General features: G+C 40.3%; 1 protein-coding gene across 1 annotated transcript in view; it reads right to left on the reverse strand.

Moving 5' to 3' along the window:
- Positions 1–15769, reverse strand: part of TOX (thymocyte selection associated high mobility group box) — a 308073-nt gene that overhangs the window by 40196 nt on the left and 252108 nt on the right. The window contains exon 4 of the mRNA XM_039220529.1: positions 4932–5213. Within this exon, the coding sequence (XP_039076460.1) occupies positions 4932–5213 (282 nt within the window). The remainder of the gene's footprint in view (positions 1–4931; positions 5214–15769) is intronic.

Below are 15769 nucleotides of genomic sequence, written 5' to 3' on the forward strand. Positions count from 1 at the left end.
GTCAAGATATTAATTGATGTTAGAATTTTATGCATTTGTGTGTCAGAGGTAGCTACAAAGTGAAGAGAATATAAAATTTCCCATCTTACAATGGAAAATTATGGAATGAGTAAAATAAGAACAGCCTTAAAGAAGGTAAAAAAGAGAGAAGGGAACGAACACGGAAGAAAAAGGAAACAATGTACTTAAATGAAATAAACCCAAATATTTCAGTACTTATATTGATATAAATAAAGCCAGTTTTATTTAAAAGTAGGGGCGCCTGAGTGGCTCAGTCAGTTGAGCCCCTGACTTTTGAGCTCAGCTCAGGTCATGATCTCAGGGTTTGTGGAATCAAGCCCTGTGTGCCTCGGGCTCTGAGCTGACAGTGAGGAGCCTGCCTGGGATTCTCTCTCTCCCTCTCTCTGCCCCTCCCCTGCTCGAGCTCTCTCTCTCTCTCAAAATAAATAAATAAACTAAAAAGAAAGTAAAGAATATCTAACTCTATGCTATTGACAAGGGGCCCATATAAAACTGAAGGATACTTGATGTAGAAACATTGAAAGTAAAAGGATAGAGAAAGATATACTGTGAGTCTTAGCCCACAATTTCCCGAAAGGGAAATCTGTGCTAAAAATATACTCCTAATGCAGATACTTTAAGTGTCTCACAGTGTCTGTTGTATTACAAGTGCTGGATTACAGGCTTAGAACCACAAGCTCCCCAAGTATATATTTCTTTGATGTTTTACTCTAGGTCCAGTTTATGACTTCCCTGTCCACGCAGCACCACAGCCATCAGGACCATGGGCAGCGTTTATAAGGTGATAACTTATTTTACTGACGTGTTTACAATATTTCTCTCTGTCACAACAAACTTATTTCATTTAATTTTCAGTTAGATAAACTGGATTTAATATGTAATTGCTTACGAGAGCTCCCAGTGTGAAGAGGGAAGTTTTAAAAGCTGTTTTTTTTTTGGTAGGAGACTAAATAAATAGTCTTTTTTAGTTCTCTTGTTAGAAATGATTTAAGTGATCTTTTTGACTTGACGCTCTTTCACATTTAACTGGAGCTGCTGCAGTACAGCCTTCCACATAAATCCTGCTCACAGATAAAGGAAAAAAAAAATCCCAGTTTCATCTTTTACTGCGGGGAAGAAAGAATGCTTGCGTAGTTTCGTCAGAGGCTTCTTTAGGCATTTAATAAATATAAGTTGAATAAACAGATTTGGAACTGGAGAGAAGGTGAAGAGCAATGTGTAGAGCTGGAATGGGAAGGGAGGTTTACTTGAGATGGAAAATACACTTGAACCAAATATGAACTTGGGGCGCCTCGGTGGCTCGGTTGGTTAAGCGTCGAACCTCAGCTCAGGTCATGATCTCATGGTTCATGAGTTCAAGCCCCACATCAGGGTCTGCACTGACAGTGCGGAGACTGCCTGGGATTCTCTTTCTCTGCCTCTCCCCCACTTGCACATATGCTCTTTCTTTCTCAAAATAAATAAATAAACTGTAAAAAAACAAATAAACGAAATGTGAACTTGACAATATTTGTATAGACAAAGAGCCGTTTTAATGAGGGCATTCTCGAGAAATCCATTCCTAAGCTTTCACACATGGCTAACTCAAAAATATACCACCACAGAGTACAAATTCTACTGTACAATACTTATACTTAATAATGAGCTGTAAATTATTTTGAGATGTGGATGTTGAATGACTGGGTAGGATGTGCACTGGTAAATTTTCACACCAGCCTGGTGTAAAACATACAAACTCAGGAAAATTTTGCCTCAGCAAAATTATAAGACATGGACCTTATGGGTCAGTAGGAAATGGCAGAATCTGTGAATGTTAATTCTATGAATTTCTGGTTTCTCCTCAGTCTTCTACTCATAGAAGTTGAAGAGTGTGGAAAACGCTATTGGAGGTCAGAATAGTCCTGCATACCACTTACTGTCAGAAGGTGCTAATTTTGCACTAATTTCCTGAAATGTCAGCAATGAATACTGATTAAGATATAATCCAGATGTACAAATTGATCTGTACTATAGGAAGACCATTGATTTTTCCCCCCCTTGTAATACAGTACATAGCATTTATGTTTAGGAGATTAACTTGAATTATCCATGCATCATCCAATATCAAAATCACATATCCATCAACTTATAGATACTGCTAGACTAACACATGTTTTCTTTCTTTTTTTTTTAATGTTTTATTTATTTCTGAGAGAGAGAGACAGCGTGAATGGGGGAGGGTCAGAGAGAGAGGGAGATACAGAATCTGAAACAGGCTCCAGGCTCTGAGCTAGCTGTCAGCACAGAGCCCAATGCGGGGCTCGAACCCATGAACCGTGAGATCGTGACCTGAGCCGAAGTCGAACGCTTAACCGATTGAGTCACCCAGGCGCCCCTAACACATGTTTTCTTAAGAATATTATTTTGTCCTCTAAATGACCAGTTAAAGGGCGGGGTGTCCCTAACCCAATAAATAATTTATGTAATATCCATTAATTAATCTCTGATCTTTTTACCTTACCTCAACTGGCTTATGGACAATGATAATTGTGCAGGTGGAGAGGACCAGCATGAGCAATGATATTTAGCTACACAGCTGTCCTCAAGTGGACCCAGGATTTGCTCTGGGTGTGGAAAGACAGCAAATATGGAAAGGACTATCATGAAGGAAGAAGTTTGTATTCACAGATACCTAGAAATGGAAGGCACAGCACACCATTAAGGGGCGCTTAAGAGGCAGACACAGAGAGAGGGCAGGGCATGGCCCAGAGCCTTTTTGGGGGTTCCTGTGGGAAGGGATGGGTGAGGCGGGGTAGGTATGCTGAATAAGGATTGGATAGTTTGAACAATGTCAGTGAGCTATGGGCTGTAGAGGCGTTTCTTAGTTGTCTGGTACTTGATCTGGTGATTTAGGTCAGTGGGAATATATTGACCTGCTATGAGTTTGATGGCGTGGATGACTGGCAGAATGTGTTCTGGACTGGTTGTTTCGTTTATCAAAAGTGGGCTCACAGGGGCGTCATATTCTATCTCTTGGAATTAGCGAGCCCCGGGAGGAGTAGTTTTTCCAGGATCAAGGCCCCACACGCCAGAGGATCAAGAATACTGAGAATAATAAATCATAGTCAACGCAGCAGCCCTGTCTTTGTCATCAGGCTAAAGAAATCTGAGTCACCATTTATCTGTAACTTAAATAATAATAGTCTAGTAGGGGCACCTGGGTGGCTTAGTCGGTTAAGTGCCCAACTCTTGGTTCGGGCTCAGGTCATGATCTCATGGCTTTGTGAGTTTGAGCCCCACACTGGGCTCTGCACTGGCAGTGTGGAGGCTGCTTGGGATTCTCTCTCACTCTCTCTCTGCCTCTCCCCTACTTGCACAGTCTCTGTCTCTCTCAAAAATAAATAAGTAAACTTAAAAAAAATAAAGAAAATAATATAGCTATTGGAAAGTTACCCATATAGGTCAGATCTCCACTGGGTTGTTTTTGACAGGTTAATTTCCACAAAATAAAACTCTTGTAAAAGTCAAAGGAAAACAAAGGGCCGACACAAGTAACAAGTGATTAGTAAGATTAAAGGATAAAGGGGGAATATGAAATAGTCCTGTAGCCGGGAGTGTTTTGCATGATAAATGGGCACAAGGGCCCTTTCTCACTGGGACAGATTTGGAAGATGCTTGACTGATCACCAAGGTAATGAAAAGATTATTTTGGTGTTTTTGAGTGAGACTGCACTTGGCTTTGCTGTAGACATTTTAAAAAGCTGCCTGGGGTATTTTAAAGAACTAAAACCTTCTGCAGGTAATTTTCCAATCTAAGGACACTTAAGGCTTGGCTTCCTATACAGATAACTTAATGTGACAGAGAGAGACAGACAACCCCATATTGGCATGGGGTTAACAGAAAGTGAGCCAGGAAACACTCAGGCTTCTTCTAATGGAAGGGAGTCATAGAATATCCCTGGTCCTTACCTTCTCATCTCAGTATGAGATGGTTGGGATGGATCATCTCAAAGGTTTTATCTAACCATCATGCATGTGCGTGTGCCTCGCGCACACACACACACACACACACACACAGCAATCACTGTATCTCTGAGAGGTGCCTTTTTAAAATAAAATTGTTAAGGGCGCCTGGTGGCTCAGTCAGTTAAGTGTCTGACTTTGGCTCAGGTCATGATCTTGTGGTTTCTGAGTTTGAGCCCTGTGTCAGGCTTTGTGCTGACAGCTGGAGCCTGAAGTTTGCTTCGGATTCTGTGTCTCCCTCTTTCTCTCTGCCCCTCCCCTGCTCATGCTGTCTCTCTCGCTCTCTCTCAAAAAAAAAAGAATAAACTTAAAAAAATAAAATAAAATTGTTAAAATAGATGTTGTTGAATGGTGAATTAAGCTTCATTTTGGATGTTGAGTCCTACAAGACTTATTCTCCCTATTCACAATGCAGACCTTATATTTTGTGGGTGAAATCTACTTTAATGCTTAATATATCTATATTTAAATGATTTACTAGGGACTGAAGACTGTAATTGGACAAACAAGTGATTTAATCTATTCAGTTTGCAACTTTATGCTTCATTAAAAAAGTATGTCCCCGGGGTTCCTGGGTGGCTCAGTCGGTTGAGCGTCCGACTTCGGCTCAAGTCATGATCTCGCGGTTTGTGAGTTCGAGCCCAGCATCGGGCTCTGTGCTAACAGCTCAGATGGAGCCTGGGGCGCGCTGTGTCTCCCTCGCTCTCTGCCCCTCCTCTGCTCAAGCTCTGTCTCTCTTACAAATAAATAAACATTTTAAAATTAAAAAAAAAAGTACGCCCCCCACTAATGTTGCTCATTTGGATGATATAAACTTGCATGCACCACTGGTCAAGGAAGGTGCTAAAGAATATTCCTTTCAGGCCACAAGCATTTCCTATAGGTCCTAAAAAATGGCCTCGTCATACCTTAGAGGTGTCATCGCCTTCATCTTCATGCACTGAACTTGACGGGGAAGGAGTCGCGGATTTGCTTCCAGGTGGAGATGGTGAGTTGTGGGGGACACTGCTTCCTCCCATGTTCAGGCCAAGCTGAGCACTTAGCTGCGACTGGTTGATGGTGGTCAGCTGGCCGTGCGGCATCATTCCTGGCTGTTGTCTGATGTCTGCAGGCTGGCCCCTGGGTCTCATGGCTGCCATCTGAGGGTGGGAACTATACTGGGTTCCTTCTGGGTTCCGTATCTCTTGCATCTACCAAAAAAAAAAAAAAAAAAAAAAAAAAAAAAAGATCAGAAGAATTTTTCACAAACATATTTCTGGAACTTTAAAAAAAAATCTTTAGACTTTCAAAACTCTGTAGAATGTCCTGCTAAACTACACATATTTCCACCTCAACCCCCATTTCCTCTTGAGCATAGAATGACCCTAACATACGCATCACCCTAAAGGCACTGTTACCAAAGAATAGAATTGAAGAATTCAGTCAACATCACATTTCACTACTCAAGACCTGATTAATTAGATTTACTTTCTGAACTAATGAAATGCAACCATATATCACTGGTAGATATTTATGACATAGGGTTCAAAAATGATACTTATTACAGTGTCAAAATTATATAGTTGTTAGTGATTACAGCATTGCAGTTATTCGTGAAACACAATTTCTTTTATTGTGATCCCTTCAGAAAGGTTTTAAGCATACTACGATTCTTAGTTTAATTCTATATAGGATAGTATTGGCTCAAATGATCTACTAACTTCCAGACTCAGAACACTACAGGCTGCTATTAACCAATTGATTAATTGACTATTGCAATGGCTTGACTGCACAGTCAGATTTGAAAGTAAAGCTCTAAAGGTGCAAGGTCACCATATTAATCCGTTATGCTATCTGGGTCACTGCTTTTTAGCCTTAATGAGACTCACTCTTGTAATTCAAGCAATGAATTTTGTCTCTGCAAGGATTAGAATTAAAAGCATTGGGAAGATGAAGCTCTTAACGTATCTAGAGCTCAAATGTGTTGTATAAGAGGAGTAGGGTGGATTTCACTTAACGTTTCTCTGGCATTTTCAAACTTAAATGAATGAGTATTTTGGCCGCTTACAGAAGTGGCTCATTGTTTTCACTCTGGGGGGGAGCTAGGGAGTTCATGCAGGTAGAGGATTATAAAGCATGAGAGGGGAAGAAAGAAAAAAATGGGAAGAAGAAGAGTAACGAAGAGGTGTATGGCTCATTCCATTTCAGAACTGAAAACATAAAATTAATAATGATATCTTTTTCTGTTTCATTGAAAAAAAAAATCCCACACAGTGTCAAAATGCCTCATAATTGCCTATCAGCATATGTTCCCATGACACAGATCTACTGTCGAGGTCAACTAAGTTACTTAGTCATAGGCTTTCTTTTGTTCTTTTGGTAACAAAATCATTCTCTACCAATGTTGCCTAGTCATTTTACCAACCCAGTTAGATCTATCTGAAACTCAAGGTGAGACTGAAGAGGTGTCTGCTTGAGTTCTCTGTGTTAGGTTTACTGTCTCCACCAGGAGGTCTTGGTAGTCAATACCACCCTTGAGATCTTTCCAGCTCTTGCTACTGCTTCATCCTCTGACTTTGTTCTATGTGTCATCCTCGACTCTCGTTCTTTGTGGTAAAGGCTTAGGCCAGCCCTATGGTCTTGTATCTGCTGCTTTCGTGGGCAAATCAACTTTTTTTTTTTTTTTTTTTACAGAATTTAAACTGTCTTCAGTAGTTTAAAAGTAGTTCCCCTTTCTATAATGTAACAATTATTTCTATTCAATAATACATGTTAGGGCTGCACTTAGTCCAAGGAAGAGGAACCTTGGGGGAGAGCCACAGGACAAGTCTGTTTCATGTCTGTTGAAAAAATATGTAAATAACCATAGATGAATAAGTGAATTCATAAAGCCCAGAAAGGTTAAGTGACTTTCCCAAACCATAGAGTGGGAGTTAAAATCTCTACCTCTCAATCCCCATCTTTGATACTTCCTACTGTGTCAGCAGCTGATTTGAAATGTTAAATGCCCCATAGAGAGATTTATAGTCAAAGGTAATGAAACACACCTCATCAAATGTTGTCCACCCAAAATGATTTGTATGTAGTCCATTCATGTTGTCTCCACTCACATTTACTAAAATGTTTTTTTCTCCCTTCATAGTTGTTCACTGACTTCTACAATTTGATCTTCCTTATGAAATATTTCTAGCTTTAACAGGTATCCTTGAAATCGTGCCATTGGCAGAGGTTATCATAAAAATCGGGACCAACTTTTGAAAGTCCACGGAAGAAGCAGTCCATACTAGGTGGCTTTTCAAGCCTACTTTCAAATGTTCTGAAGTCTTACTGTGTGTGTTTTCCCCCTTAGACTTGTAGCATGTGGAATACTCTCTTATTATGGGCACAGAGTCATGGAATCCCTAATGGGACTGTCCTACTCAGGGCAGCTGATCAAACATACATGCTTGTAGGAAGACACCTTTTTCTAGTCTTGAAAACTTAGAATGTTTACTAGCAAAATCCTACCTTAACTAAATCTTCTTTCCAAAAGTTTTTGACTAATTGAGAACTTTATTTCTCCTTCCTATAAATCCTGTTACAGAGCATGATGGTTTGTAACCTACCTGTTTGGAGTCCATTGCTACTTACTCTTTCAGAAAGATTGTGGTTTTAACGTGATATTGCAGAGGATGATTTTTCAATGGACTTACAGAGTTTCAGATTGAGGACTACAACCAAGGGTCTTCAAATCTCATTTTGTGGCACCTTTCTCCTCCACCATCTTGTAATCCTTCTACTTGGTTTCTCATGTTAATTAATGCTGTAGATGGGCCTCTGAATACTACAATCTGTATCCTCACCCTTGTTTTATGAGTGGAACAAGGTGGGCGTCACTAGACTGGGGTAAAGGATCACATTAGGTAAGGACTATTAAGTACTCAACCGGGTACCTCTTTCTCAACGAACTCATCATGAATTCAAACTCTCACATCACCGTGATATTAGGCCAGGCAGGCAGCAGCTTTAACGCTGAATCAAAGAATAATTTTCTTGTGTGGAGGGTGAAAAGCACAAACTGGAGAGCACAGGCATCTCTTCAGCCCTCAGATGCGCTTAGGAATGTCAGATATTAACATCCATTTCCAAATTAGTATTTCCATTTTACCTCGCGTTCATAGAAGTCAGTTCAGTATGAATCACTGCCTAATGTATAATATGGGGAAAATTAAACTGGATGGCATCTGATTACTGAAAAATAAGATTAATTAGTTAGCTCATGAAGGTAAGCAAACATTTTGACTACTGGTTTCCTTCTAGAAAGATACTGATTGACTACGGTCTTAATGCCAAATACAAAACTCCACCTCGCAAAATATTATTCCCTGTTAATTTCCAATATTTTGAACTTATTGTGAATAATTCACTGAAGGCATGTTTAGTAACAACTGCTCTTCTTTTGAGTCTTCTTGACTCCTTCTTTGACTTCTCGTCTTCCTACGACTTTCCACACCGAAGTTATTTCCTAACATTCCGCTTGAGTCACATTTCCTCCACCCCAAAGTTTCCTTTCTAAAACCTGTTTTGTACCGTGTGTCCAGTTTCTGTTGATGAAACCTTCATCTGCCCTGTCACCTCTCCTCAAAAGGTTTTAGTAATTTTTGATTCTTTCCTCTCCTATCAGAGTCATGGGAGCTCCATGGAGTCCACTCAAAAATAACTCTTCCACCCGCCCTTCTCTTCATTTTCCGACCCATTCATGTACTTCAAGCCTTCATTACCTCTTCACTTGCAATGGCTACTTAACTAAAAAGAATCTCTTCACATCCACCCTGAAGAGTACTGCAGATTTACTCCTCACGAGACGGGCTCAAAACCTTTCCGATGGTATCTGCCTACCAAATTAAATCCAAACTCTTCAGCATGTCATTAGAGGTTCCAGATAAACCACAGTCCCTATAACTATCCTTCACACCTTTACTGCTCAGCTAAACCCAATTAATTGCTATTCTCTGCCTCTCTCTCTCTCTCTCTCTCTCCCTTGAGCACATGTCTTTGGCTATGTTGCTCTTTCAGCATTCGGTAACCACTTTTTGAGCATCTGCTGTCAGAAAAATTTAAAAAACAGTTAAAAAAAACCCAAACTTTGCTCAGTGATTTGTGGTTTGCTCTGTACTTTTATCTGTCAAGCCTTATTATTCCCCCTTGAGGCAGCCCTATAGAAATGGCTGCTTTGTACAAGTTTATGGAGGATAGGAGAGTTTAAATGGCCTCAGATCTCTCTACCAACAAGGATCAAAGTAGAAATGGAATATGCTCTACATATTTGTGCGCTTCTCAATTTCTTAATGCTATTACCATATTCATATTATTTAAACCCTAAATATAGTTTCAAGTCAAGTTCAAAAGTCACTTCATCTACAAATCTTCCAGAACTTTCTTTTTCGGTACTGCTAAAGCATTTTGTCTGTACTTTCTTTGTGGGACACCACTTGTAGATTTCTTAGTCTAATGTGTACGTACCTTCTAGACAGTATTCTTCAATAATATGACTAATGTATTTTTCAGTCCCTCATAAGATCTCTTTTCATTAAATTAGGCATTGCTGAGTCAGTATATAAGTGAAGAAATGAATACTATCTGTAGAAACCGACTAACCAGTTTGATGAGTTTTCTTTTTTCCCAGTGAGCTGGCCTAACATTAGTCACAATTTGAAAAGGAAATTTGAATAATGTCTATTTCCCTTTGTGGCAGAAACCTAACAAAGGGCATTTCCTAGCTTCATCTGCAGCTCTGTCAGGCCACGTGACCACGTTCTGGCTAATGAAATATAAGTGAAAGTATCCTGTGGTACTTCCAAGAAATGTTTTTAAAGGGAAAGGCTCACCGTACTTTGTTCTTTCCTGTTGGCGAAAATGTGGGTGTGATCACTGAGCTCGGGGGAGAAATGTCTTGAATCAAGAGGCATTGCCTTGAGGACGTTGGAGGCACCAGAAAAAGGTGTTTGAGTGTTGATTATCATGAAGCTGCAAGACCCTGGACCATCTCCTTACTGTGGGAGTCTTTGACGTGAAAGGAAAGGAAAGTCTCTCTTTTTTGGAATTACTGTCATTTTGAGTTTTCTTTGATATGAGGTTAAACCTAATCCTAACTGATATACCCTAATGGATTATAAGCTAGGAAGGCAGGGATAGAATCTCTTTGGTTTACCAGTGCAGCCCTACTCTTTTACACAGATCATGGCGTATCCTAGGTACTTAGCATATATTTCTTGAGTTACACTGAGTAGATGGTAAGACCAGGTACCATTAAGATTAACGACGCTGGCTTCACCCGAACAGCACTGCAAATCCTTGATCTTTTGGGAACTACATTTGCGAAATTCTCAGGACTCCAGGGCCTCAAAGTTACTTTCTGACATGTTTATTTCTCACTGTTTTCTGTTTCAAATGCAGTGAACTTCATTTCTTTCTTGGCTACACGCCCTTGGTGTTGCTGGCATTTTACTTTTGATTGGCTCTTAATATCTATCTTCCCACTGGGGAAACTCAATCACTGAAAATGGCTGCTAGATTTCACTTTTTTGAAAATCACCACCGTTTCGTTCAATTTTACAATCTGTTGCCGAGGACTGATAGCGTCTCATAATTACAGGAGCGAACAAATGTCAATTAAAATAACGGAGGAGGATTGCCAGCGATGAAGAGAAGACTTCCACGGAGTTGCTTCAAAACCTCTTTTCCATTAATGGAAAGCAAAACCTCCGTTGCAATCACTTAGGAAACCAGAGCAGATCGCGTGTATTCTCCCTCGTGACCCGCCTGGTTAATCCACGGCTTGGTGCTCACACCACGCCCTTTCCTCTCTTTGCCCATTTCCGACGGCGTTAGACGCTCCAGGTTGAGGACAGGGCTCAGGTGAGAGACGTCAGGTAGTCTATTTGATACATATCCCAGCGTGTTCGCACTGTCTTTTCCTTAGATTTTCTTTAAAAGGCAAAAAACCCGCCGGTAGCTCATTTCAGATTCCTTTTAAAAACGAGCAACATCTCAGTGTAACACAAATACCAAAAGCCCAAAACAAACCGCTTGGAGAACATGGGTTGCATCGGCGCCTGGTGTTAAGACCGCGCCCTTGAACGCGAGCAGCGCGGACGCAGGCCTTGCCTTTCGGTGTTGGAGGCTGTGCGCGCTTCACAATCTTCCCGGAGTCTGCTTTCTTCTTTCAAATGTCAGCATCCCTTCCCGGCCCAGCGCGCAAGCCTTGCAAGCTATCATTATCTCTGCCTCTAGCAGACAATCCGTATCAAAACAGTTGTACACATAAAACCCTAACGACGCCTTGGCTCTCTCTGCTCTGATCCAGCTGTTTGAGTGAATAGCAGTTGGTGAACAGAGCCTGGAACAGGGAAGGCCCCCAGGCCTTATTTGCTAATGTGGTTTCCCAGCTGCCGCTTTCTGTGGTCTTTGCCGGCAAGGCCTGGACGCGTGCCAATTGCAGCAGGAATAAGAAAACGTGAGGAATCTATGAAGCTCTTCCATTTACCCCTGTCTGTCAGCATTTGACACCCTTCGCCATTGAGAGCTTTCCCCAGGGCCAGGAGGGGACCCTGCTGGCTTAGGCGGTCACAAGTGCTTACTCTCGGTCCCTTTTGTATACGCGATCAAACCCATACCGTCCTCAGCATCTAAAGGAAAACTTCTGAGCCTGCTTTTTGGTCGCCCAAACAGCCTGACACGATTAATCAGGCCAGGAAGACTAAGCCTTTCCTACTTTTCTTAGGAATCAGGCCCTCCGTGAGTCTATGAGAAGAATGTAAATGCTGATATTATTTAAGTTCCCAATTTGATTACGTATTTTTGCCAAGGATTCAATTAATATGCAAATGTATACGCCAGAATGAATGCGTGGGTAAATTTGATAATCAAATTTCATTTATTATTTTCCTAAGTGCATTTCCAAGAGAGCTAAATTATTTGTTGTCCAAACAAATTAAATAAATTGTTTCTAGGTGATCTCCATGTGCGTTCTATTTATTATTTAGAAACGTGTACTTTAAATAAGCATTAACATTTTGGCTATTGGACTTCTGATGTTGAAGATTGAGAATTAATGTCAAAAGAGGGGAAATCTGGAAAATATGTATGCAAAGCACATGCCATATTCGTAAAGATTAGGAAGAGTGAGGTTCAAAGGGAAGATTGGATATTTTTATGAAAATGTATTTTTATCTTCAATATTGAGTCAGAATAACTTGATTGAAGCTAATCTTCTTCCAAAAGACAATGGAATACACAGGGCTCCGATTTCTTCACAGTACACTAAAATGGGATACTTGTAGTTTAGTTAGGGTAAACAGTAATTATGAAACTAATTATCACAGGAAAGCAAGAGCTCTGGAGAACAATTCATAAGATATTTGCCAAATGGAAAAACATAGCATTTTCTAGAACCGCCATCCTTGGGAAAGATGAAAACCACCTCAAAAAACAAATGCTCATGCCCACAGGGACTTCCATAATGCCTAACCCTCCTCCTCCCTCAGACTGGGGTCTCTCCCTCATTGTGGCCTCTTCCGTGAATGGGACCCTCATTACTCAAGGGATTTGATGCGTTAGAGGAAAACATCATTGAAAGTTCTAAAAGTCAGGGCCCAAAACTATACTGGCTAAAGACCATTTCACCAATTTTCAATTTAGCCAGTTAAATCTATGTGTGCTCGCCCAGGGATGAACCAAAGACCAGACGCTGAAGGGCAGAAAGCCACGGTGGCTGTGCGTGGGGGGACCCCCAACCTCTCAATGTCCTCAGTGTCTCTGCCAGTATAACCAAACTTGACTTATATTTCTGCCACCTCCCCTAGGTCTAGAAAGCATCTTAATTGCCCTTGCGTGCGCCTCTGGATTCATGTGTACAAAACAACTGAACAAGCAATCTTACACCATTTTTAAAAGTTTCTTTCTCTTCCTTTTTCTAGATGAGAGGTAGCATGCTGTAGAAGGGGCCCTGCTCATGACATCATCAGACTGACTCTGAATCGCATGACTTATCTGACTTTTAACTTGATTGCCCCTCATTTCCCACCTCTAAACTAGGGCTAACAATTTTTCAGGTATTTATTGAGTGTCGACTCTGAGCCAGCCACTGCTGTAGGGACCCCATTAACACTGGCGAGCCAGCACACCGAAATCTCTGTGCTTCCGCAGCTCCCTTTCGAGAGGGGAGATAAGACAACAGGAATATTAGATGTAGCTTGTCCGATAGTGATACGTTTTAAGGAGATAAAAGCGAGGAGTGTACTGACCTTAAATGCTCGATTAAGGATGGATGAAAGTACAGACTAGGAAGATGTCCTGTCCAACATAACCTTATGTTTGACCACATGGGTCACCTTTACTGGAAGATGGAGATGTTTATCTTTGGTATCCTCTGAAGTCACCTTTCCTTAACTAGTCCTAGTTGTTGGTGAAGCCACTGACATAGTTGTAACCAGGTGTTCTGGTAGCCGAAAGCGGAAAGACGGGGATCCTGTCCCTGGGATAAGCTGGCGGCTAATGTCAGAGAGCACAGGGTTTCACTGTGAGAAAGTCAGTTGCCCAGATAAAGGCTGAACTTATAACCCAGATTTTAATAGCTTCCCAATCGCGGCTAACAGGCTAACTGGTAGATACAAAGTTCAAAAAAAGTTAAATGCATAAAAAGGTATTCCAGTTCATAGCGTGCTCTTCTCTCCCATTAAACTCTGTACATACAATTCCCTCTCTGGATCCCAACATTGGCCAGAAGGTTGTGGGGTAGAGTGACACTATAGCGACACACACTTGGAAAGATGTTTTCCCCTCAAATTGGGACATCCACTTCTGATTGCTTCATGCCAACGCTATTTGTCTCCTACTGTTACTGTTAAAGTATTAACATCAGTACTGCCAAGCTGACATTGTGCTCCAGTGTGCCCTGGACAGGACTCTTCTGCCTGGCTCAAATCAAAGAAACATGCAAATGTACAACAGGCAAGCTTGACTCTTAATTCACAAAGAGCATCTCTCATAATTCCAATTCATGGTATAATATGAAGGCAGACTAAAAGCTTTGCCTCATCTGAGAGGGTTTAGGGGACCATCCGCTCAACTGTCTGCTTCCCCAAAGACCTGAATTAGCAGTTCCCACGGAATTGTACACCTCTGGTAAAAGGAGTATATGAGACGGCACTGGGTCTACCTTGATGAGGGTCAAGGAAGCCCTTTATTTGTATAGATCATGCCATTTGCCTCTGCGCTACGAAGTAGAGGCAGTGCTTTGCTCATGGAACTAGAATCTTATATTAAAGTGTACTCTTACGTTAAAGTGTACATGCTAATGTCGGTTCCTGTCTCTGCTCTGATGTGCCCAAAGAAGGGACTGAATAATGTGCCTTATTTTTAGAATACTTTCCAAGGAGTGTGTTCCTGGAGACAAAAAGAATGGAGTGGAAAGCTAAGGGATAAGAAAATTGGCAAATGCTATGAGCCACGCCCTACGGGATTTGTGGTACGAGAAAGAGCTGTGTGTATTTATAGCATCACAAGTCAGCTGAAATGGTTCTTTATCCTATATTTAAGCCTGAAAACTTAACTGAATTTCATACTTTCCACTGCAATGTTAATGGGATGCTAGTCAAAATGGAGATGTCAAGTGGGATATTGACTTCTTAACATCAGTTCAGAAAGTGACATTTGAGTTCTTTAGAGGCTCTCAAATCATTAGATACACATGACATTCACTTAAAGTACATCTCAAGAAGCAAAATTAAACTTATATTCTGCTTGGGCCCGATAGCTTCCCTCTGCAGAATATTTGTATATTCCTAGGTTCCTGGAGATTTGAAGAAAAGTACAATTTTAAATTAGTATTTTATTATGGAAATATTTCAATAATCCTTTTAATAATGTATTATAAAACATGAAAATAGCATGAAACCAAGATAGGAAAAGGCTAGAAATCCTCTCCTGTTGAGTATAATATTAATAATTTGGTAAAATCAGCCCAGGAAAATGACAATGTCTTTCAGTTCCTTTAAAATGTCTGACTCTGTAAGTGACCTTAAGCTCCTTTAAAACAATTAAAAAATTCAAATATTTGGCTGCCAAAAGTTTATAGTATGTCAGATAATGGGATGAATAGCATTATATAGAGTCTTTATAATTGTGGATATACCTAATTTCGTTAATGTTAACATTACTCATTTATGCTTTTATACATTTGGAGTTCTCTAAGGTCAAGGTCTCAAAACTAATCATAAAAACTAGTGACTGCTATTCATGCTAATATAATAACCCTTTCTCTAAAACAACTGCCAATAAATTTCATTATAAAAAGTTATTAAAAGGGTTAAAAACCTATTAAACGTCAAAGAATTTGCCTGACTCAAACTTCTAATAAAGAAAGAGAATAGGTTTTCTTTCTGAATTATTTAAATCTTTACTGACTGTGCATTGAACCATGAAATTAGAAAAGTGTTATTAGGAGTGTTCTCTGGTTTTTATAAAAGTTGGAGCCCGGAATGTATCAAGCCACGGTCTTTAACTAGACTAGTTAAAGCAGTGGGTTTTTAATCCCAAATACATGGTTTCTACTGATATAAAGGTCATAATTAAAACTCTATCCTGTAACTTGGTGATAATGAAATTATTATTGGAGAAGCAAACATGTTCATTTAGAACGTATGAGCTACAAGTTCTACTTTTAATTTGGACAAATATCTTCCTTTTTTTTTTTTTCTTGGACCTTTCAGTATCCACTGACAGAGCA

Source organism: Hyaena hyaena, unplaced genomic scaffold (assembly GCF_003009895.1).
Source record: "Hyaena hyaena isolate Hyena2069 unplaced genomic scaffold, ASM300989v1 scaffold_895, whole genome shotgun sequence".
NCBI classification, from domain to species: domain Eukaryota; kingdom Metazoa; phylum Chordata; class Mammalia; order Carnivora; family Hyaenidae; genus Hyaena; species Hyaena hyaena.